This window comes from Synchiropus splendidus, chromosome 13 (genome assembly GCF_027744825.2).
Source record: "Synchiropus splendidus isolate RoL2022-P1 chromosome 13, RoL_Sspl_1.0, whole genome shotgun sequence".
Lineage (NCBI taxonomy): Eukaryota > Metazoa > Chordata > Actinopteri > Syngnathiformes > Callionymidae > Synchiropus > Synchiropus splendidus.
The window spans coordinates 4,434,066-4,456,472 of record NC_071346.1 but is presented as its reverse complement, the minus strand read 5'-3'; the positions used below and the strand labels follow the sequence as shown (position 1 = coordinate 4,456,472).

At 45.7% G+C, this 22,407-nt stretch overlaps 1 protein-coding gene across 1 annotated transcript; it reads left to right on the top strand.

The window, feature by feature from the left end:
• The first annotated feature begins 3,830 nt into the window (after positions 1 to 3,830).
• Positions 3,831 to 19,539, top strand: LOC128770142 (junctional cadherin 5-associated protein). Its single transcript, XM_053884442.1, has 5 exons — positions 3,831 to 3,932; positions 10,973 to 11,395; positions 12,003 to 12,062; positions 13,772 to 17,610; positions 18,038 to 19,539. Exons 2-5 carry the CDS (start codon positions 11,073 to 11,075, stop codon positions 18,070 to 18,072), a joined length of 4,257 nt encoding a protein of 1,418 aa, XP_053740417.1. The 5' UTR covers positions 3,831 to 3,932; positions 10,973 to 11,072; the 3' UTR covers positions 18,073 to 19,539.
• Positions 19,540 to 22,407: the final 2,868 nt, after the last annotated feature.

Here is a 22,407-nt window from a genome sequence, read left to right as displayed (position 1 = left end):
ATGGCAGTGATTTGAGCTGCGTGTGGATTTATGGCGACATGATAGCAGAATGACAAGTCCTTCTCACACCAGTGTTCTCTCACCTGAGGCATATTTTTATTCCTTTGTACAAACAGTGTCGCGGTATTTTCATCCTGTAGACGCCAAACTTCACTGAAAACTCCTTTTCCTTGTCTTAAATCCTAGACTTCCAAATATGAATTTGCTTGAAACCGACACCTCACATCAGATTCTATCTCTCTAAAGCTGCCTCTATTTCCTGACTGGTCCTTCATCCTTAAACTCATGAGACCTGATCCAGGGAGTTCATTCGAGGCTCACCAGTCACCTGAAGTGCACCTTGCTCCTGGAGCATGGAACGGAAGGCTTTGCCTCATCTGCAACAAATACACACGTGCATCTGACAATTGACGTTCCTTAAAGGAACATGGAGCTCCTCAAATCCAAGTCTTCATCCTCACATTCTTCAATTTATTCCTCTCTGTACCTTCTGAACTCTTGCCAACCTCAGATTCTACCTTTCACATTTTGCTCCTAAATTACATTTTCATCCTTCTTAAGATGCACATCTTTTTTTCATCGTATAATTCTCAAAATCATGTGTGTATTCTTCACATTAAAAGTATAGTAAGATCCTCAAATCCTCAAAAGCATAACAGAAACACGTTCTCTGTTTTGCCTCTGAAAAGCATAACTTAAGAGCCACATGCCTGCGTTTATGGGGCCCTCAGGAGGTAAAACCAATTCAAAATTTGAATGCTTATTATGATTATTATTATTGATAATATTAATAATAATAATGATAGATTTATTTATTTTCATTTATTTAAAAAATCGAATTCTTTAATGCTGATTTTAACACATTTTCTTTTCCCTCAACATAAATCAATATATACATATATACATATATACATGTGTATATATAAATATATATACACATGTATATATACATATACAGTTGTTTGTTTCTAAAGCCACTTCCCCGTCTCTAACATCAACCTCAAGTGTCTGTATTTCTTATCTGAAGTGTCTCAAATCTCAAATCTTCTTCATAATTTTAATCAGTTTCTGGAGCTTCAAATGAATAACTGGAACGTCAAACACATTCCTCAGATGCATAGCTGGATCCCCAAATGCCCCCACAAAGACAAGGTGTAGGTGTTCTTGTTCTGCCTAACGAAAAGTGTCTCCTGTCGCGGCTGCAGAATTGTCTCCTGAGGCTGCTCAAGTCTTCAGCTCACTTTCACTTTCTGGCTGGAGCACGGCAGCCACAGAGTTGAGGAAGGCCTCACCAGGACGTCCAACTCACTGCGCGCACATCAAGAATCACTTTTGGGCGACAAAGAGACAGAATGATTTTTCAGGTCCAATTTCCATTTTAATGAGCGGCAGTTTTTAATGAACCCTGCCGAGCTGAAATCTTCTCTTCCAGCTGGACTGAAAGTGTTTCAGGAGACGGGCTGAAGAGACAGTCACAGCGATGTCACCAAGTCCATCAGTCGGCTTCAACGAAGCACTCCTATTTCCTCCCACAGGCCCCAAAACATGCGGCGAGAGAGTGAGTGAGTGTGCGTGACGGACCGTCTGTTTCTGCTCTCTGATGGACCGCTGACCTTTTCCGAGTCAGAAGAATCTCTGCTGAATACTGAGGAACGTTATTACAGACGCAGACATGGGATGGATGAGTATCTGCAACAGAAATAACTATCAGCTTCCTGTATATTACTGACTTGCTTGTGGAGAAAAACAAAGCTTTTTTTATTTGATGAGAATTTTGAAAACTATATGTGAAATATTAAAGGAATTATAACAAAATAAAATAATGCATTTATTCAAAACCTACATGAGGAATTCCTCTGCTTGAATCTGACTTTATATAGTGTTCAACTGGGAGGAGGCCCCGGGTCAAACCCAGGTCCCTCTGGAGAGATGTTGTCACCAGGTTGTAGTATTTCCCCAGAAGGTCCGGGCCTCTTTACTTCTGCAGCTGCCCCCACGACCTGATCTCAGACAAGAGATTAACACGTCTTGTATTTTGGAAACGGAATATTTCAGGGATAAAGACTTCGTCCTGGATCAGTTTGGAAAGCATCCACCAAGGCGTGAGATGATGAGAACGTCTCCGCCATGTCACGACATCACTGCAATCATCTCGTCTCACATGTCAGAGACGCACGTCTGTGATGGCGCCGGCGCCGGCATCACCTTCATATGTGCAATTTAAAGTGAGATGTTGGCCTGAAGATAACAGCTGCACTCAGAGTGATGACATGGAGGAGCTCGCTCTGGAGCATCTGCTTCACCAGGGCTGCACAGAGAGGCAGGTTCTTGCCTTCAAACTGATTCTCAAATCTTTATCATCTTTATATCAACCCACAAATACTGATGCAGCTTTCACCCCTCAGGAGTGTCTCATAACTCAGCGAGTTTTAATCCTCATGCTTCAGACATTTTGTATTCCATACTCCTCATAAGAGTCCAGTACTAGTGTTCAGACACATTTGAAGATTAATATTTTCACCTCTTTCTAGCACAAGTCTTAAACCATTGAAGCGCCAGTTTTTCCAATGAAGTCCACTTTCATGTCACAGTTTTAAAAGAAAACTGCTAGTAAAACAGAAGAATCTTCAGAGTGACCCAAAGTTTGGGATGGAAGTCTACTCGCAATCTACTCGCGTAATAAAAATTGTGGCAACCTGAGTGAATCACACAACTTTTACAGAAGTTTATCTGATCCACTGGAGATACTCTTCTTCATCTCTAAAGCAACAATGGCGACAGCTATAACCTCCTTCGTCACCTCGACTGGGGGTCACTTTTCAATCTCTATATCCTCCAAACTTCAACAGAAACACACCCACAAATGTTGTTCAGGTTACCGGTGTCCGCCATTTGCTTGTGTAAAGTAGCAACTACATCAGGCCTCATGTTTGCAGCTGAGCTTGCTTAAATGCTGCAATGCTTTACTGCTTTCAAGCCAAAAAGCTTTAAGATAGTTCAGTGTTTTGTGATCATATTTAGAGGAGGATGCAAGCAGGTTTCTCACATACAGTAGACAGAATGGTCAGCTTGAAAAGGCTCAGAGAGAAGAACAAGTCATATCATTTCGGACCCTCTTTTGGATTTTCTCTTTCCCAGACATTTGACTGTCTTCCATTGTGACACGTCTTTGTCCTTTATTATTTGACGACACCGGGATCTTACTGACCGTGCAACTCTGTCATTATTCCTCAACCAATTTTTCAATCTTAAACAGCCTCGAAATTCAAATTTAAATCCGGAATATTCTCATTTGGATCCTCAGTGGGCTCAAGTCATACGTGTTCAGGAGCTGTTTGCTCCTTAACGTGCCGATCAAATGCATGAACGGGGCGAGCCAAGACCAGGGCGTCCTGTCGGGTCCGACCTTTGCCCCGCTGCCCCCTCACCCCTCCGAGGAATCCCTTCACGGTGCAGTTGGCACTAAAAACCCTGAGCCCAGCACATTTAATTATCCAAGCTGTCTTGGCATTGGATGGGAGGGGGGACACACTCAGTGACGAGTCATCAACATCACCAAGGGCGCGGCGCCGCTGGAGCCCAGCTCCCGAATGAAGAGAAGCCCCAAACGGGCTGTTAATTCAGACGGATTTGGATGGTGGATGGGGGGAAGAGGGGTGGCCCGTTGGGGCCCCACATGTCCGCACTCATCCTTCATGACACACTGTTGCTATGAAAAGAGCTGAAGTTGTGAGAGAGAGACTTTGGGAGAAACCATTCCGCCACCCCTGTCTGTAGCTGCATGCGTGTGAGCAGCCCACCCCACCTCAGCTGTAGTGAGGAGCGCCCATCCAGGCGGCAGCCAGCAACCAGCGCGTCTCTACCTACCAATCGGCATGCTCGGCTCTGTGCAGCAGCTCCAGCTGGGCGCAGGGGAACAAGCCTCCTCCCAGGTACGCGCTTCTCACGCCCTTTTTAGCGCGGCCGCCCTGCATGATGTTTCCACTCGGGATGACTCCCAGGGTGCGGCTGCTGTGCGGTTCCCAGTGGCGTAGGTGAGACGCATGTCTTTGGTAAACACTCGCGGATCGCGCGTGTCGCGGCTCGCCGCTCGTCCGCCGCGCGCTCCAACGTGTTCGCCCTTCGAGCGAGCCGCGCCGCCGCCGCCGCCGCCGCCGCCGCTCCTCTGCTGCATGGTAGATGTGCAACCAGGACGAGGCTGTGTTTTCGCAAGTTCCCGGCCGTGCATGTGCAGGTTTTTTTTTTTTTTTCGCGGCGCGGAGCGACGCAGATCAGAAATCATTTTCACTCAATTTCATGTGGCTGTGCCATATTGCAGCAGCGGGGCTCCACACTAGGTCACAGTGTATCCTTCAACTGTGATGTATTATTGATACAGACATTTGTTATGATCCCTCGGATCTATTTCACGTCATGATTCATTCATTCACCGGCGGACGCGCGTGGATTTCTCTGGGATCGTCCTCAGTTTCTGGCTCAGTCCTGACAGAATGGGATTGAAATGCAGTTAGTGGTGTTGAGGCTGAGGCTGAGGCGAGGCGTCCTGCTTCCACTGTCACTAGGTAAGATGTAGGTGCACTCCCTCAGCAGAGGGGTGGTGCTGAGTGATGGAGCAGCGCTCCACCTGTGCCGGGCCCTGGACCCACATCCAGGCCCTCGCGCCGGACACCGTTTTTAGTCAGGGAGGAAACGGTGTTTTGGGATGACCTTAGCCGGATTAAGGTCGAATTGTGGCGCCTGAGGTCGAGTCATGTGACGTAAACAGGTCTTGAAGTTGGAGGCTCTGTGTGTTGTCGGTCAGCACCAGGGAAGATAATCTGAGCAATCGCCAGGTCAGGGTGCAACATTGGCCCCTGGATTAGTGCTTCACCTTTATACATGAAGCGCAGATGAGAATTAAACCTCATCTCCAGTTTTGTCTTTGTTCCAACCCACATTTTGTTCATTATTAGTTGAACACTCCAGATTAATCTCTCATCTACAATGCAGTATTAGAGCATTCATAAGACATGGAACATGTTATGAATGCTCATAACCATATAGGGAAACTTATCACAAGGTTTATAAAGTATACATTGTGATCCTAACTTATTATTATATCCTAACTTATATATTATTACTTACACTTATATCCAAACTTATGATATACTTATAGCCATTATAATAGTCAAGAAACATTTTATAAGTTGTCATACGATTGTGAACATCTTCTATGAAGCCTGATAGATGCATTATCATGTCTTATGAATGTACTAATACTGCATTATAGATGAGACCTGAATATCGCCAATGTTTTCTCAAGTGAGTTTCAGCAAAAATAGGTTTGTGGAGTCCTATTCTGAAACATCTAGGAGCTGAGCTTTGAAAGAGCGATGTTTATTCAACAGTCTGAAGTGCATCTTAACTGAATGGTGACTGACTTCCTTTCAAATTTGGAGGCTAACTTTTGCGTAAGTCGCCTTTTGTTTTGGTTTTTTTTTGGAACCACCACTGAATAGAAAACAGCCTGTTCACATGTTATATCGGCACACAATATCGGCAGCAGAATTATGATCTAATTTTGAATCTGCTTTTAAGAGCCACATAAAAGTGCTTCCGTATTTGGCTGTGATTCACATGAAACCTCACAACAAACGATGTGTTCGCCACACGACTGACCTTTGCGTTGCGTTTGTTAGCATAATGTTCTGTTGAAGTGTTGCGCGAGGACCACAAGTGCATGACTGGATTCTCAAACGTCCAACTCCTTGAAGTTGAGCTGAACGGCAGTGTGGGATGTTGAATTCTCAATGCTGACAGGTGTGCGGTCGCATTATCAAGGAGCTCTGACACAGACCACGACTTCCTTAACCTATAGTAGAGGAAGTAGTTAAGATAAGATGTTTTGCTTTGATAAAGCAGAAATATGTTTTCAGACAATCATAATAACAGACAAAACAGAGAGGAAAATCATTTTTTAGTATTTTAGTATTTTAGTATACGCAGGTGCAGAAAGGATTCCATTCGGTGCTAGCTAGCTTGGGAGCTAGTTCAGCTATACAGATTCTGATCATCTTCAGATTTAAAGGCACCATTCTATATGAGTCACATCGATGGACCGGTTTTTAGGTGATTGACCGAGTCAAAAAAACTTGAATTGAATGAGCTAAGGTTATAGGATTCTCAATATTTCCCCCGTCAGTCTCGCTCTTTTCCCTCCATTTTCCCTCCAGCGCCTGAAGTCAGGTGTCTAGAATTTAGCATTGACGCACGTGCAGGTTGTTTCACGCATGTTTCTGCTGATATGGTGAAGTGCCTGGGTTTTGAATTTTGGCCACTGTTGACTGCAGTGTTACACTGAGTTTGTGTCACATGATGAAGGTAAAAGCCGATGAGCTACGACCACTATGATCAAAGTGACCAAACATGATTCGATTTTACAGTAAAATAACAGCTGTTTTATGTGGTTATTAGCACATTTATGCAACATTTATAGCCATGGATGACGTATCTGACAGATGTAACTTGATAAATATGCAGCTTTAGTCTTAAAAATACAATTATACACGTGTATCTGAGCTCCTCAGCTTCTTCCTCCGGTGCTGCTGGCAAGTCCAGCGTCTGGCTCAGGGGCAATTTTTGGCCCGTAGTGATCTCACATGCGGCCCTCTGTCTGGGGCCCTATAGGACCATAATGTGCAGGTCACTCCGAGATGTTTCCTTGGAGTGGTTGTAACTTTACGCTGCTGAAACTGATCCAATATGGCCGTCTGTGGTAGTTTTTATTTTGTGTGTGCAAGAGAAGGCCTGGTTCACTGAGCTGCTTGGGGGAGGTCTGAGCTCTGCCTTCACAAAACACCCTGACAGAAGGAGCACAAACGCTTGAGTGGATTCTCAAATTGAATCTTCAAAAGCACCTGTGCGAACGTGTCGCGTCGTAACAGACAGAGGCCATTCGTCCAACACCTCCGTCACTCGAACCAGAGTCATAAATCACTGGAACTACCTGAACTGCTGGACACATCTGTAGCTAATGTGCCGCTCAACTGTTTTTCACAAACGTCCAATAATATATAACAAAATATATAATAACAAAAGCCGTTACTGAGACGAATATTATGGAGCAAAGATGCTCAGCATATAATGGATAAGTTAGTAAAACGTCCAGGAAAATTGCGAGTTTGAACAAAAACAAAAAAACAGCTTCCACCTTCATTTTTAGGCCCCATATACTACTGCAGTATATTCAATTTATCTGCACGATTTGGTACCTTTTTGAGCGTTTGACATGTTAAATATATTAGTGACATCAACAGTCAAATTCACATGTGGACAGCAGGGAGCAGTAGCGTTCCCAAACTCCACCTAAATGAAAATCTTTTTTGTGATGTTTTGTAACAAATGAACGAAGATCAATTATGTCAAACAATACAAACTAATAAGTGAATAGAGGTAAAAAAATTACAGAATGGTTTCATTTAATATTGATCACAAAGTGCATAAGAATTGTGTTGTCAATATTTCACTTGTGTCCATCTTGTTGTACAGCAGCAGTGTTTTTTACTGACAAAACTGCACCTTGAAACCGTGAACATCAACCCTGACAGTGGCATGACACCGTCACCTCAGCTGAATTATGAAGTTTAAAAATGCCACCGCGTTGATTTCCAGTCAAGGTTCGGTTGTTGCTATGCAAAGGAAGGCGTCACATGACCTGACGGTGGCAGAGCATCCGGCTGCTTGGTGTCTCACCTTCTCTGCTCCGAGTGGATTCTGCCAACCCTCCAGTAGATCCGCTCCTCGTCGCCTCCACTTGACGGGCCAGGAATAGTTGGAGGACGTATGGATCATAAGCGCCGGATGCTTTTTGGTTATTTTGGGACGGGACATGTGATGTTTCATTTGCTTTCATCACACGGGGATTATTTTAAAACCTTGACAAGAGCCGAGTGGTTTTCACCACGAGTCGGCTCCAGTGAGCAAAGAACCAAGGCTTGTATGAGGAAGCACCTTTCTCATGTGTGATTCAGTGGCTCAGCAACTTGAAAAACACCCGTCGTACATGTACGACAAACTGTTATTTAGCAACATTATCATGAAGATTTTTTCTGGCGGTTGGTTTCATTGTGAGACTTTCTTTTCATCATTAGAGACTGAATTGAATCGAGTGGATTTTGGCGACCGTTTTTTTTTTTTTATACCTGTCGTAATTTCTGTGGTCAAGTTTTCGGTGTCTGCTTTCCAAGCAACTCTAAAAAGTTCAGAATGTATTTAGATAAAAATTGATGCTATGCAAAGTCTACAACTTTAATGGCTCGTACTTCTTCTTCACGTTTATTCAGAACTAGCAAAAAAACATGACTTTTTAAACCTCAACATGCCGTCGAGTTGCGCTGGTGAATAGTGAGTCTGGGGTCATACATGCTCCGCCTTCTAACAGGCTTCGGAATTGACCCTCGGAGCGGATGACCAATCGTGAAGTCCGTATTCATAGAACTCCAGTTACATCCATCATTGTTTGCCGTGGGTCGGATGTGGGTCACCCCTAATTTTTGACTCCATATTCGCCACGAGCTGCAGAAGCTTGAGCACTATGACCATGTGATCCTTCAATCATGGAAATTGTTTGACGCTCTCGAGTGCCTGACAAGTTTAGCTTTCTTGGAGCGTCCACAGATTTGATGATGCGAAGATGAGAACTGTTACCGGACATTCTTTGTTTTGGTGTTAGCGTTGCTACTTGGTAGCTCAACTTAGTGCAACTTTATCCTGACTGACAGGATCAGTGTCAAGAAGAGCTGATGTGACGTGAGCCTATCGGCGATATCCTCTAGTTTCCTGAGGCGAGGGGTCGTGTGAGATCACATCAAAGACCACAATTGGCCCTCAGGCCTGGCTTTGGACACCACAACACTATTATTATTATTAATATTTACTCATTTTTATTTATTTGGTTTTGTGAAGCTACATTCTTAGGTGATTCTTGTTTCACATTTTCATCTGAGATCTCCTTGAATTATTATTATTGTTATTACTATGCAAACAGTGGATCGAGTCAAGAGTCACTCGCTGACTGACTGGTCATAATGTTTTGACTGCTATGCTGGCGGAAATACGTTTTTAAATTGCATAGCAATGAAGGTCGTGTAAAGGTCAACACAGACACAGAGGACTCGACTGGATTTCAGACATTCTAAACTCAGTAGATTAAATGCGTAATTTCAAATAACAGCTCTCATCTGAGCAACTATCCAGAATCGCTGTTTCTTTTCTTCCAAAATAAAGAGAGTCATAATTGAACTTATTACACTAATATGAACGCAGACAACAGCTCACAGGTGGATTAAAACGGATCAGTTCATCAGAATCGGGCTTCTCTCAGACGTGGTGCAGTGACTTCTCAGCTTTTTCCTAAAAACAGATTATTGACGGAGAAGAGCCGTCGGACGGAGACAAAGAAAGTCTGGAGTCAGCTTGTGTGTGGAGTCAGTCCCGCTGTCGCTGGTGGACAATAATCATCGACAGAAACAGGGAAATCTAGACGCAACATACTGTGTTCTGTAGAGTCAAAGACGCGGTGGAAAGATGGAGGTCAGAGTTTGGGGTTGCACTTCTGACAGGGTGTAAGGTCGTGGCATCTCGAGGTCTGAAGCCATGGTTCACCTTTTATAACAGTTGCCTAGAGTCCCTGATCTGGTGAAAGGTTTCTGCCGGACTTGTTCTCGCTATCCTGGTTGGTTTCCCTGTAGTCCATCTTGATGTCCAACTCGAGGCCTGGGGGCCAAAGGCAGGCCGCCAAAATCATTTTACGAGGCCTGTGAGAGCTTGGAAAAATTTTTTCGGGGAACCAGAGAGCTTAAATTGAACTTATAAGGAGGGTGAAGTTTGTTACTGTATCTATCTATCTATCTATCTATCTATCTATCTATCTATCCATCCATCTATCTGTCTATCTGTCTGTCTGTCTATCTATCTATCTATCTATCTATCCATCGATCTGTCTATCTGTCTGTCTATCTATCTCTATCTACCTATCTATCTATCTATCTATATATATTGGTATATATGGTTTCCCTGTAGTCCATCTGTTGCCCAACTCCAGGCCCGGGGGCAAAATGCAGGCCGCCAAAATCATTTTACGAGACCTGTTTGAGCTGGTTGGTTGAAAGTTGAACTTATAAGGGGGGAAAGTTTGTTACAGTAGGTGGCGACGGAGGATAACTTGTTTTGAGGCAAGTTAGCCTCCAGGAGATAATAGATTCTATTTTGACTTTAAAAAAAAAGTGTTGTTGAAACTGTTGAAATATCTACCTATATCTATCTATATCTATCTATCTATCTATATCTATCTATCTATCTATCTGTCTATCTATCTATCTATCTATCTATCTATCTATCTATCTATCTATCTATATATACATATAAATATTGTGTTATGTGTTTTGGCTTTTGACACTCCTGACGTGGAATAGGAATATGGAAGACCAAGTCCCAGTCAGTCCCTTCATATCTGCCAGCCAACGGTGGGTGTAAAAAGCGAGGAGTTCTCTTCTATAACAAAGACTTGTTGAGACACAAAGACGGTCTATGATCTGGTGAGGGGCGGGTGAGCCTGCGAGTCGGACGTTGGGTCGGACTTGGACGGACGACTGCTCGGAAACATGTCGGACATGAATCAACATCAACGTAATTGAATCCGGAAAATAAATAAAAGTCTGTTCCTGAATCCGATCCAGAGGCGTTAAACAGCCTTAACGTCCAGCGCGACACGCTCTGAACAAGATATGAATCATGAGTCGCCGTCGTGCAAGTCAGGAACCTGATCAGTGAAAATGCTTGAGTCTGCAAAAAGCCGCCGACGTTTTACAAGCGGCGCTGCCGTGTCTTCCAGACTTTCATGAAGAAGTGAGGCTGTCAGTGCTGGGGGAGGGACAGGAAGTGGTGTCTGGTTTGGCTCAGCTCAGGTGTGACCTTGCCTTCTCTCTCCTCGCAGTGATGGCCTCTGCTGAGCCGCCGAGCTCCAGCGTCCACCAGCGTCACAGCGCATAAGGCAACACTCCCACCTTCGCCCTCGCGCCCAGCCACAGACCGCCATGTACAGCGTGGAGGACCTCCTCATCTCGCATGGATACAAACTGCCCAAGAGCGCCCCTCCCTCCGCCACGCCTTACGACAAACGTCCCGCCGACTGCCAGCGTGAACTGGTGGACAACCGGGGTCCCGCCCGAGGGACCCTGAACGGGTACGAGGCCGAGCGCGGGGCCTCCATCGGAGGGATCTACGGCAACAGGCCGGCCCTGTTGAAGGCTTACCCCGCCATCGACAACGAGAGCGGCGAACGGAACCAGAGGAAAGTTGGCATGGGCATCCTAGGAGACGGTCAGACTTTAGGAGACTCTCTGGCGACCGACAGCGGGTGAGTCTTCCTCCACAGTCACTCCGGGGCCCTTCGGCATTGCATGCAAGTCTGCAGTGCGCAGGTTTCTCATCCTCACTTCCCCTCCTTCCCGAGCTGCAGCAGCTTTGGCAGACAAACACGAGTCTTGAGTGTGTGAAGCCCACCCGAGCCAGCGCCTCAAGACGGGCGCGTAATCACTCCACTGTAAACACTGGCATCACACCGAATCACGCCCAGCACGTGCTCTGTGATGTCAGCATGTTGCTGGGCAAGTGTGCTGCTCCCGCTACAGTAGCTGCTGCTGCTGCTGCCGCTGCCGCTGCTGACGCTGATCCATTGACTCAGATGAGGAGCAGAGCGGATCTGCAGAGCAACAGTCCTCCTTCCTTTATTCACATTTTCCCCTCACCTTTACTGCTCCGCAGGGAAAATTCAACATGAAGTCATTTGCATTACGACCATCATCACGCTATTTGCTTTGCATTTTGAGTGAAACAGTTACAGTTTTGGTTATTGCTTTGTTAGCAGACGGCAACAAAGTCATCACGTGACACCCCCTCGCCCCCCACGACATCACCCCCCTCCCCCTCCAGCTGACAAATAATCATTATCATTCTCTATTCAGGAACTGGAGTCTGTCCCAGCTACTCAGGGACACCCTGGACAGTTCTCCAGTCCACCACAGGCACGTACATGCCGGCGAAGAATTATTTAGCCTGTTGAAAGGCAGCTCTGCTCCGAGTCTCAAGCTGAGGCTAGGCCCACCCTGCACGACGACGATTTAGCTCCTGATTAGCATGCTAACACAATGCATGCTGACTCACTGGCTTCACTGTCCGAACTACACAAGTAAAAAACATGAATGGACCCTTGGGCCGCGTCTTTCTGAACCCTTTAGGTCATGAGTTTGTTTTTATTTATATTTTGGGCCTTTTAACCATGGGGAAGTATTTGACTTTCTTGAGATATAGACTAAATTTGTATCCATAAAACACACAACAAGGTTTACTTTCACTTTCTGCTCGGTCAATCCTCAGTATGCGAATCATTCGAGTGAAGATTTTTCAAACAGAAACATAGATGGCGCTGTGTGAGCGGCGTATGTGTGACCCTAAAAAAGTCGCCGGCAGGAAGTGTCAGCAAACCTGGATGAAAAAAGTTGTTTGCTATGTCAGTTTTGTGTGCTGAAAATGTGTTATTTTAGTGTAATTTCTTTTGACTTCAAGCATAAAAACTAGGTCATAATTACGATTGTTTTTTATCTAGACTCAATAAAATTGCCAAAACTGAATCAAAAATCCCCAAATATATGAAGTCACACACAATCTTTATGATGTCCACTTAAAACACCTGTAAAGAAGCATCACTGTGCTAATGGCTACATTCAGAAAATGAGGTTGAATTTTTTTTAAATAATATTGTAAATTCAATGAAAACATTATTGTTTAACAGTAATAGTATGTTTACTTCTTGTCATAGATGGTCCCCATTATATCGCTATAGATACATAAACACCAGAGACGTAAGGATATAACATTTGATTTGTGTATGAAATGTAACTGATCAGAATTATATTTATTGCTATATTTGGAGAAATTAGAATATTATGAGATTAATACATTGACATCTTATTGAGAGGGGGAAATGGTTTAACAAAAAATAAAATAAAATTCACGCTTTTTAAATAAAACACTTTTAGAGAATCAACAATGACCAAACAAAGGAGCCATCATAAATGATTATAAAAACGTATATAGGCAGTCGCTCTTGAACAGACGTGTTTATGCAACATTTAACGGTCCGTTGATTCCAAAATAGCTTCATTTGATGGTTGAAGAAATTGGCAGATGAAATCGACGCCTGCACGAAAGCCATTCTGATGTTGCGGCTCTGGTGATGTACCTTTCCTGTGGCAGTTGTGTTTTTGGCAGAGCGGACAGATCTCGCACCTACGAGATAAAAATAAGAGTGTAACTAAATCCTGCTGGAGGAAGAATTTATGGCTACAGGGGAGGAAAGCAGGAGACGTGATGGCTCACATCTCATGCTCCTCAACTCTGATTTATCTTCTCAAATTAAAAGCCTCTGATCTTGATATTTACCGTTGCAGCCGCCAAACAGCCCCAGACTGAGACGGTTTCCAAGAGCACGCACGTCTGAGTTTTACACACACAACACCAGCATCAAGACCCAACACTGTGGATTGCCTCTTAACAATGCTGTGCTTTTATTAACTGCTTCATAAATGCAAGTTTGCACTCCATGCCTGCGCAGTCTGACCCCAAATATCTTCTTTTTATTGACCTCCAGAACATAGCACGGTGTATGAAGTGTGAAATTGTTCGCAGAAGTGCTGCGTCTTCTTCTCTAACTCGGCACTCTTTGTCTTTTCAGGTTCTACGACGTTCCTAGTTTGACATATTCCGAGCCACTGAGTCACGACGAAAGGGACATTTCCTACTGGCGAAGGCGAGGACAGGACTTTAGTATCCTTCTGGACTATGCTGACGGCAGGGAACTGAGGGCCTCCGCCGGTGCATGGAGACCACAGGCCCTGATAGCGGCGGAGGAACTCCGTGCCGAGAGGCAAGCGCAGCAGCTATGGGAGGAAATTTCCTGGCTGAGGGACCCAGATGCCCCCGGACACCTCAGGGTGACGGGAGAGCGGAAGTGCCAAAGCCTCGGCACCGAGGAATGGAGGCCTGCTGTAGGCCTGGGAGATGGGGATCGGTGGACACAGGACCCGTATCGCCTGAGAACGCCTGAAGGTTTTTTTCACCCAAGAACTAAAGCAAAGTCTCAATCGCTCCCAAGAGTTCTGTCGCCTGACGGAACCGAAGGCAGGGAGCTCATTCCATCCAGGCCAAGCCTGCCGGACAGACAGCAGCGGATGAACAGTACGGTGTATTCTGGGCCTTACAGCCGGTATGTCTACAGCAGTGCTTATGGCAGGGACCGTTGGGGTAGGAACGCCGGGCCAAGCAGCCAAGTTGCACTTTTACCAAAGCCCAGGTTTAGCAGGCCTTTAAAGCCACCGTCATACGAGATTCACCAGCAGACTAGGGGTAGCGCAGAAATGCTCGCCATAGACCAGGGTTTTAAACAAAAAGACAGGTCTCTGTACTATCACAGGGGTGGAGAGCTGAGGCACGACTATTTTGCACAACAGTCCCTGACAGGTATGGAGCCACCGGGCTACATCCCTCCCCCATCATACAGAAGGGTCCCGCCGCCCAGAGCAGTTTCAATCAATCGCAATGAAGTGGTGAACCTGCGGTGGAGGTCGGAATCCATGCATATGCCAAGTTCCGATCCGGGGAGGTGGCTTTCCCGACAGGCGAGTAGTTCATGGGTGGGACATTACGGAGATCGCGGATCGACTTATCGGAGGCAGGTCCATTCTGGGTATGACGACGTACCAAGTCAGCCTCGGTCTTTACCCATCGAGGACATACGAGCGAAACAAATCTCAGGTGGTCCCAGCGGAATTTCTCTCACTGACTCAGACAAAATCCGGAACATCAACAAAGAGATTCCGTCCGCTAAAAATTTAGGACAATCTACCCATGACAGTGCCTTTCCTCCCCAGCAGGGTCCTGCTCCCGTGACAGACGCTCGCAAAACAGCTGCTAGTGAAGCGGAAAATAACCTCCGATGGTGCAACAGGGGTTTAACCAAGAAGAGTGACAATGTAGCGTTGGAACAAAGCCGGAGCCAGTTTTTCCCTTCGTCGATCCTGGGTAAACCACCGCCTCCCCCGTGCAAGCCAGCTGAGCAGGTCGCCTCCGAAACAGCGCCGGAAGTCACGAAAGTGGAACCACTGGAAGTTCAGGAGAAAGAGCGGGAGAAAGAGAAAGAAAGAGAGAAGGAGAAAGAGAAAGAAAAGGAGAAGGAGAAAGAAAAGGAGAAATCCAAGAATCTGAAAAAGAGACTGAGCGAGACGATATTTTGTCTGGTGTCGGTGCCTGTAACTCCGCAGCCCACCGGAACAATAATACGTGATCAAAACAACAACAACGAGAAGTCACCGGACCCCGCAGACAGTCCTTGTGACAACAAGACCGGCCACTTGACAAACCAAAGTCTCCAAAGCACATCTTCAGCTGAGGCCGAGCTGCAGGCACTAACGGGAAGCTTTGCCAGCAGTAAGACGAGCAGCAGGGCGAGCAGTAAAATGTTTAAAAAACTTCCCTGCAGACCCCCCAAAATCAATCACTACAAAGAGTTAAAACTTTCAGGGTCGTGGCCTGCCAACCAGTATCGAGACCAGGAGACTCAAACTAGCCCCGAGGCTCAAGATCCCGCCTCTCAAAACAAGGAAGCACAAGAAGAACCTCTTCCTGCCGGCACTGACGTTCCACCTGATCCTACTGCTGTGGGCTCTGCCTTCACGTTTCCCATAAAGGGAGTGAAGAGTCTAAAACTCTCCAGCAACAGCGCCTTCTCTCTGACCGCCACCTTCTCCAGCCAGCTGAATAAGAGCACAGCTCAGCAACCAGCAGTGACGCCCTCAGGAAACGTGGATGAGATCCAACCAGCGGCCATCAGCGGGCAGGAAGCCATCGAAGTCCCGGAGTTTCTGCTGAAGCCGGTGAGTCAACGACCATGGGACGCCGTCAAGGAGCTGGAGACGATAAAGAAGGAAGTCCAAGAGCAACAGCAGAAACAGTGCAACAAGCAACCCAGTGTTGACAAGTGCATTGAGGATCTCAACGAAGCCTACAAAGACATCCTGGAGCTCGGCACTGCCAGCAATAAAGTTCCCAGTGGCTCTGTTCAAATTCCAGAGCGTATCAAAATCCGACTGACGTCAGAACCACTCAACAAGCCCAGCAGCCTTAGACGCAGCGCAGTAAGCTGGTCTGTCGACCCGGAATACAGGGAGGTCAAAAGCGCCTTTTCCAGACCGGCCACGAAGTCTGTTACCTTCAGCAAGCAGCTCAGAGAGGAGCTTCCTGTGCCACCTCGGGAAACAGGCTTCAGAGAATACAGGGTCATGTCGCATCTCTCACGCAGGCGCAGCAATGACGGCAGGACGGTGAAACTGGACCTGTCGGACGAACCCATTGAGACGCCACTCAGCGACTTCAGTCCGACAACAAACACCGCTGCAGCAGAGGTTCCCTGGGCGGACAGACAGCCCATGCAGGACGCGTCAACATTAACCAGCCCTCCAGACTACGAGGACATATGCCAGACCTTGCGAAGAGATCCCGCTGACCCTAATAAAGCGTCCACCGGGAGCGACGGCGAGCTTCTGCAAGACCTGGGTGCGGATTTAGAGGAGGAATGTCCAATTTGTAAGAGAGAAATGGAGAATCAGATGCGACAGGGCCCGCTGCCGCCGCTACATGAGGAAAACAGCTCAGATAGTTCAGTCAATCAAAATGGCAGTCCTCCTCAGTGCGGGGCGATAGACACTCCAACAGAGGATGAGAAGGCTCAGGAGCTGCGTGACTTGAGCTTGAATCAGTCCGGGCCAGAGTCACGTTCTGAGCCGCCTTCATTAGCTGTCGGGGAGGGTGAAGCCTCAAACACTGAGAACCCAAGACTGGCCAACCCCGCTGACGGTGAAGCTGCCAATCAGATTCCAGGATCCACAGGACAAGATGTTCCTGTCGAACCAGCAGGCACAGTAGAACATTGTGAAACAGCAACTAAGGAGGAGCGAGGAGGGGGCACAGGAGAAACAGAGCGTAGTGGGGACACACAGGAAGCTAGAGGGGAACTTCTGGACAGAACAAGGTCAGAGGAAGTCATAAGAGTGCCAGAGAAGAAGCCATTTTTAACGCCTGAGCACCGGGTAGGTGTACGAACCTCACTGGGTCGGGACCATCCTGGCTTACCAGAGTTTCCCCCGGACAGACTGCCACTCTCAGTGCCTCCCACACTCGACCGAAGGCTGTCTCTCAGTTTGGAAGGGGAAAGGAGGAGCAGAGGCGCCGCTCACCGGATGGAAGCGCTGCAGAACAAGCTGGCCATCTCCCCGGGCCGGGTGGCCATCGAGAACCTGGCCAGGATGAGGGAGGTGGATTTCATGTACCGCATGAGGCGTCTCAGCATCAGGAGTACGGACTCTGGGGAGGGAGAGGTCGAGGGGGAGGGCAAGGACAATGGAAAAGAGGACTCGCCCTCTGCCTCTCAGAGAGACACGGAGAATGTCGAAGAGGTCACCCGTCCACAGCTGGTCTCCCCGGAGACAATGTTGCAGTATAAGGAGCCATTTTTCTCAGGTAAGTCGATGAGACTGCAATTTCAGATGAAGTCACCAAAATCAGTCCTTGCAGACAGCGATTTTTGGGGGTGGTTTTGGGCTGACTTTCAAGGGAGACTATCTATTATCAAACGGAGACTTTTAGTAGAAGTAGAAGAGGGATAATATTCCAGTCAGGATGCTCCATGCTAGTTGGGTCTAGATTTGGTCTACTCTCTTGGTATATTCCAGGAGGAGCCAGTAGAGGTCTCTCGGGAGCGGAAACTTAAGGGGTCTTTCCCAAAACTGCCGCTCCTGCCACCTCAAAAGAACCAATCATGAATAATGTAACTGCGACGAGGACGTGACTGGACTTCCGATCACCAGCCCGCCATTGTGTTTTCGTGTTCTTCTGTCTGCAGCCAGGGCTTTTGTCTGAATGATCCGTTCTCTTCTCTGCACCCCAGAACCCCACGATCCCAGTCGAGTGAAGACACTGTAGAGAGAGACTGCGTCCACCTTCCCCCTCTGAGGTTTTTAGCTCCAACACTGTGACCCGGCTGCCTACTAGAATGCCTTCATCTCATCTTGACACTGAAATGGCCTTCTTGTCCGACAAGAGCATTGTGTAGAACCCTCACCCTCTCTGCGCTGACTTCTGAGAGTGCTGTTCCACTGCCAAGGGAGGCGCCCCTTTAAACCCGGCGGGCAACTTCCACCCTGAACCCCCACACACGCAGACCCTTGCCCCGCCCACGGTTTCTACTAGCTAGTCTATTTTGTAGCAGCGCCCCCGCCCCCTGCTTATCCCCCCAAACTTCTCATTGGCAGACATTATGCAATTGATTTGCGCATACTGGAACTTCTGAAGTGTCGGTGAGCAGAGCAGATGTTTTCTTTTCGGAATGAATCTGTCTGCGAGGTAGAGTTGAATGTAAGCATTTATAGATTACAGTCTGACGGAGAGGGTTCGGCTCTTTATCATCGACTGCAGAATTGGATGGTTGCAATGAAGCACACACAGAAGACGCTTTACTGAGACCCAAACTGAGTCCTCAACACCAAAAGTTTGACTCTAAAATCAAAGATGGCCGCTTTAGAATATTTGAAATCCTAACATACATTTTTCCTTTTTTCTTTTGGATGTCACAATTTAATTTAGGTAACTTCAGTTTCATTAAAAAAATATATAATCTCTAATTATAATTGTAATTATTTATTTATTTTTGGTGTTTTAATCAGGCTTTCTTTCTTATAAAATATATGGAATTTATAATATTCATTGATCAAATGTTAAAAAACATTTTTCATTTTTGAACCGCCATCATTTCAAGAAGTAGAGTTTTGGCATTTAAGCCTATTTAAAAGAGACTTATTTATTGATAAATTATATATGAAAACAATGTAGAAATTAATATATACAAGATATATATAGCGATAAAGATGAATTTATTTGACTTGCGGACCACCAGAGGGCGAAACTCAGGCGGCTTATTGCGAGGCTATTCATGTCGTGTGGGTGATAAAGAGCTTCTCTCCATAAGCTGCAGAGTTGTTGTCATTAAGCTATTTCTTCTGTTACACCAAAAATAAAGTGATCTTGAGGCGAGGCTGTTTTAGAACTGGACTTCACTGTACCTGGCTCCAGAACTGTTTTCATTTGTAGATCCGCCTTTCAATGTCGTGCCCTTCTCCTCATCGCTTTTTCTACACGCGGCTGAGCTCTTCGGGGAAAATCGCTCCTGCTATCCGTCACCAACGAACGAACTGCCTTCTCCAACCAGACGGGTGTTTCCTGGTTAGATCAGGAGGGTTCCTCCTCCTGGTCGGATTTGATGAAGCTAAAACCTCCAGGTCATTTCAGGAAGCAATAAAGGGTTCAGTGACAGAGAGACCAACAGGAACACAAAAGAGCAATATCGTTGTACAGCCCATCGACGTGGCGGAGCTACCTAAGTCATGTGACAGGTGGAGGTGTCAGGGCAGGGGAGGGGGGGGGCTTCTCTCCATATATAGCTATATCTATATCGACGTTCACGCATCTGCAAAGAGACATCTCGCTCAAGTATTTATTTTCTTATCATCCTTCTGTTGGCAAAACAAAGTATATTTTAAGATATATTTTTATCAGTAGAAGAGTCATATTAGGACCGAGGGGTCGTGAACTCACCGTCCATCTCTGCAGCTTTGTCTTTTGTTCGTCTTCCAGTCCAGTCCTGTGTTTAGTCCTGTGTTTTAGACAGAAACCTGAGGCGCTATTTGCATCCTCCTACTGCCGCCTTTACTCCGGCAAACTGGAGCCACATTTATTGGAGAAATATTTTCAAGAGTATTGTGCGGTTTTGATCAGAAAAAGGCAGGATGCAGATGGATAGATAGAAGACATAGAAGCTCAGCGGTCTGGGAGAGACTCAGAGTAGAACCCTCGCTCCAGCTGAGGTGTCCCTTGGCTAGTGAGGTATTGAAGTGGGAGGAGGAACGTTTGTCTAAAATGAATAATTTAATTGAATAAAATCTTATTAACAAGGGAAATAAATGCAAAAATTACAAACACGAGGATGAAATAAAGTGTTGAATTAAGTGCTATAACAATAGTCATTTTAAAAGTTAGTCACAGAGAAGATATATTATCAGAAGAATTTATTGAAATTAATAAAACAGTGAAAACATATTCTCAAAAATGGATAAAGGTGCTTGGGTATTTATTTATTTTCAGGACATAAAATGCAAATTTTAAGACGAAAGAAATATTGAAAAAATGAAATTCCATGGTTACGTAAAATATGCCGCTTCAAAATATGGCGAAAGTAGTGATGAATATATTGAGTTGATGAAACTATTTGTATTAACTTGTATTTCTTCGTAAATGTGGCTCTTGTTTCATACAATTTTTACGACTTCAGACACTGCCCCCTTGTGGTGAAGAACTCCAGTGTTAGCGATCTGTGTTTGACACCTTGTTCCTGTTGTTTCTGATTCTGGATTTGCGAAACATGAAACGCTGCTTCGCATTTTCCCGTAATCAAATGGTCGGTGAAGTGCTACCATGCTAGCTAGCCTCACGACGGTTGATGAAAAAAAAAGCAGTGCTATTTTCCCGCATTTTTCTAAATCAATATCACTGTTACATTGACAATATCGGTCTTAAATGTGGCCGTCGCCAAAAGTGGTTTTGCTCACTGGCCTTGCGTGAACACCACCCCCTTATGGTGATGTACTTCTTATGTAAAAAACGGAAAAGTTGTTACCATTTATCGCAAAAAACAGTGTTGTTGATTCATTCGTGGTTTAACTGGAGTAAGTGATATAAGCTTTACGACAAAATGGAACCCTTCGGGATTTCCAGTCACGAAATGCGACAATCATTCGGGGAAATATTCCTGAAAGTAAAACATTTAGTTTGTCTCGAAATCGCATAACCAGAATCAGAAAACTGAAAAACGTCTTGGAAAAAAAGAAACAATGAAATTTCGCGCCCGCATTTCTTCATCTTCATGTTTCGGAAAACGTGGACCTATTAGATGGACTCCTTAAAAATGTTTCGTACGTGTTTTCGCAGCTCATTGTTGTTATGACGTCGACGTCCGTGCCACTTCCTTGTAACGTAGCATCTCACAGTTATTGTAGCATTTAGCTCTACGAACATTGTCCTGTAAATCGTCGCCTTAGAAATACGTTTTTACTTCAGGCCAAATATTCAAAGCACTGTTTCGTACCTCGAAGGGTTTCGTAGCATCACCACTCATTTCCGTACTGCAGGAACTGACCGAAGTCAGTGCAAGGAATCGGACAGCGAATACGCGCTGGGTGATGATTTGTTTCGGAGAACTGCCCCGCCCACCTTAAATTCTGAACATCAACCCCTCCCCCCCCCCGATTTAAGAATTGGCATGTCAGGTACACGCGGAGTGTCATTTGACTTTTTTACTGCAGGTGATGTGCAACACGAAGTATTATGCACACTTGTAATATTTTCTATTTTCATACAAGATTTAAGTGCTTTTTGTACTCACCGACATCTTTTTTTCTCCTAGCATGAAATGCGACGCGACGGGAGGAAAAAAAATGTTTTTCATAAAGTATATTTGCATTTGGTACTGCAACAGTTGGACAAAAGACAAAAAAAAAAAGAGCAGCGAAGCGTTTTGTTTCATGAGTTCATTTACAAATCTATGCCAAGTACTTAAAAGCTATTTTTAGAGTAAATAAAAACGCATTCATTTCCTTCCGTTCAGACATTGCCTTTATCTTTGTATCTATAAATATGAGCATAATCCATAGTCACATGATTGTGCTACTGTTGTATGATACTGCAGTCAGATTCATAAATAAACTCTTTGCATGAACTTTGTGTTGCGCTTTTGTTGACTAACACCTCGGTTTGGAACTCACCGCTCCAAAATAAAGTTGGACCCAGTGAGAAGTCTGCGGCCATGGTTCCCTGGCGTACGCTGGAGATGAGATCTTCCCCACGTGGAGGAGTTGGCTCTTGTTCATGAGTAAGGGAAGGATGGAGAAGGACAGTCATGAGGACACTGAGGAGAAGAAAGAGCTGAGCAAAGAGACACACGATTTTCTGCACTGTGTCTTGGAGATAGAAACTCAGTCATCCAGGAGAGACCCGGAGTAGAACCAGGGCTCCTTCGGGTGGTTCAGCTCGGTGGACTCCTCCCCCAGAAGAGCTTGATGGGGCTTCTCAGGAGAGAGGAACATCCGGGCCTCTTCACTTTGACGGCTGCCCCTGCGACCCGACTTTGGATCAGAGAAGCGGAGCAACGGAATTTGGAAGCTCCCAGTGTTAAAACAAATGCTCAAGCATTTTCAAGTTTCCCTTCAG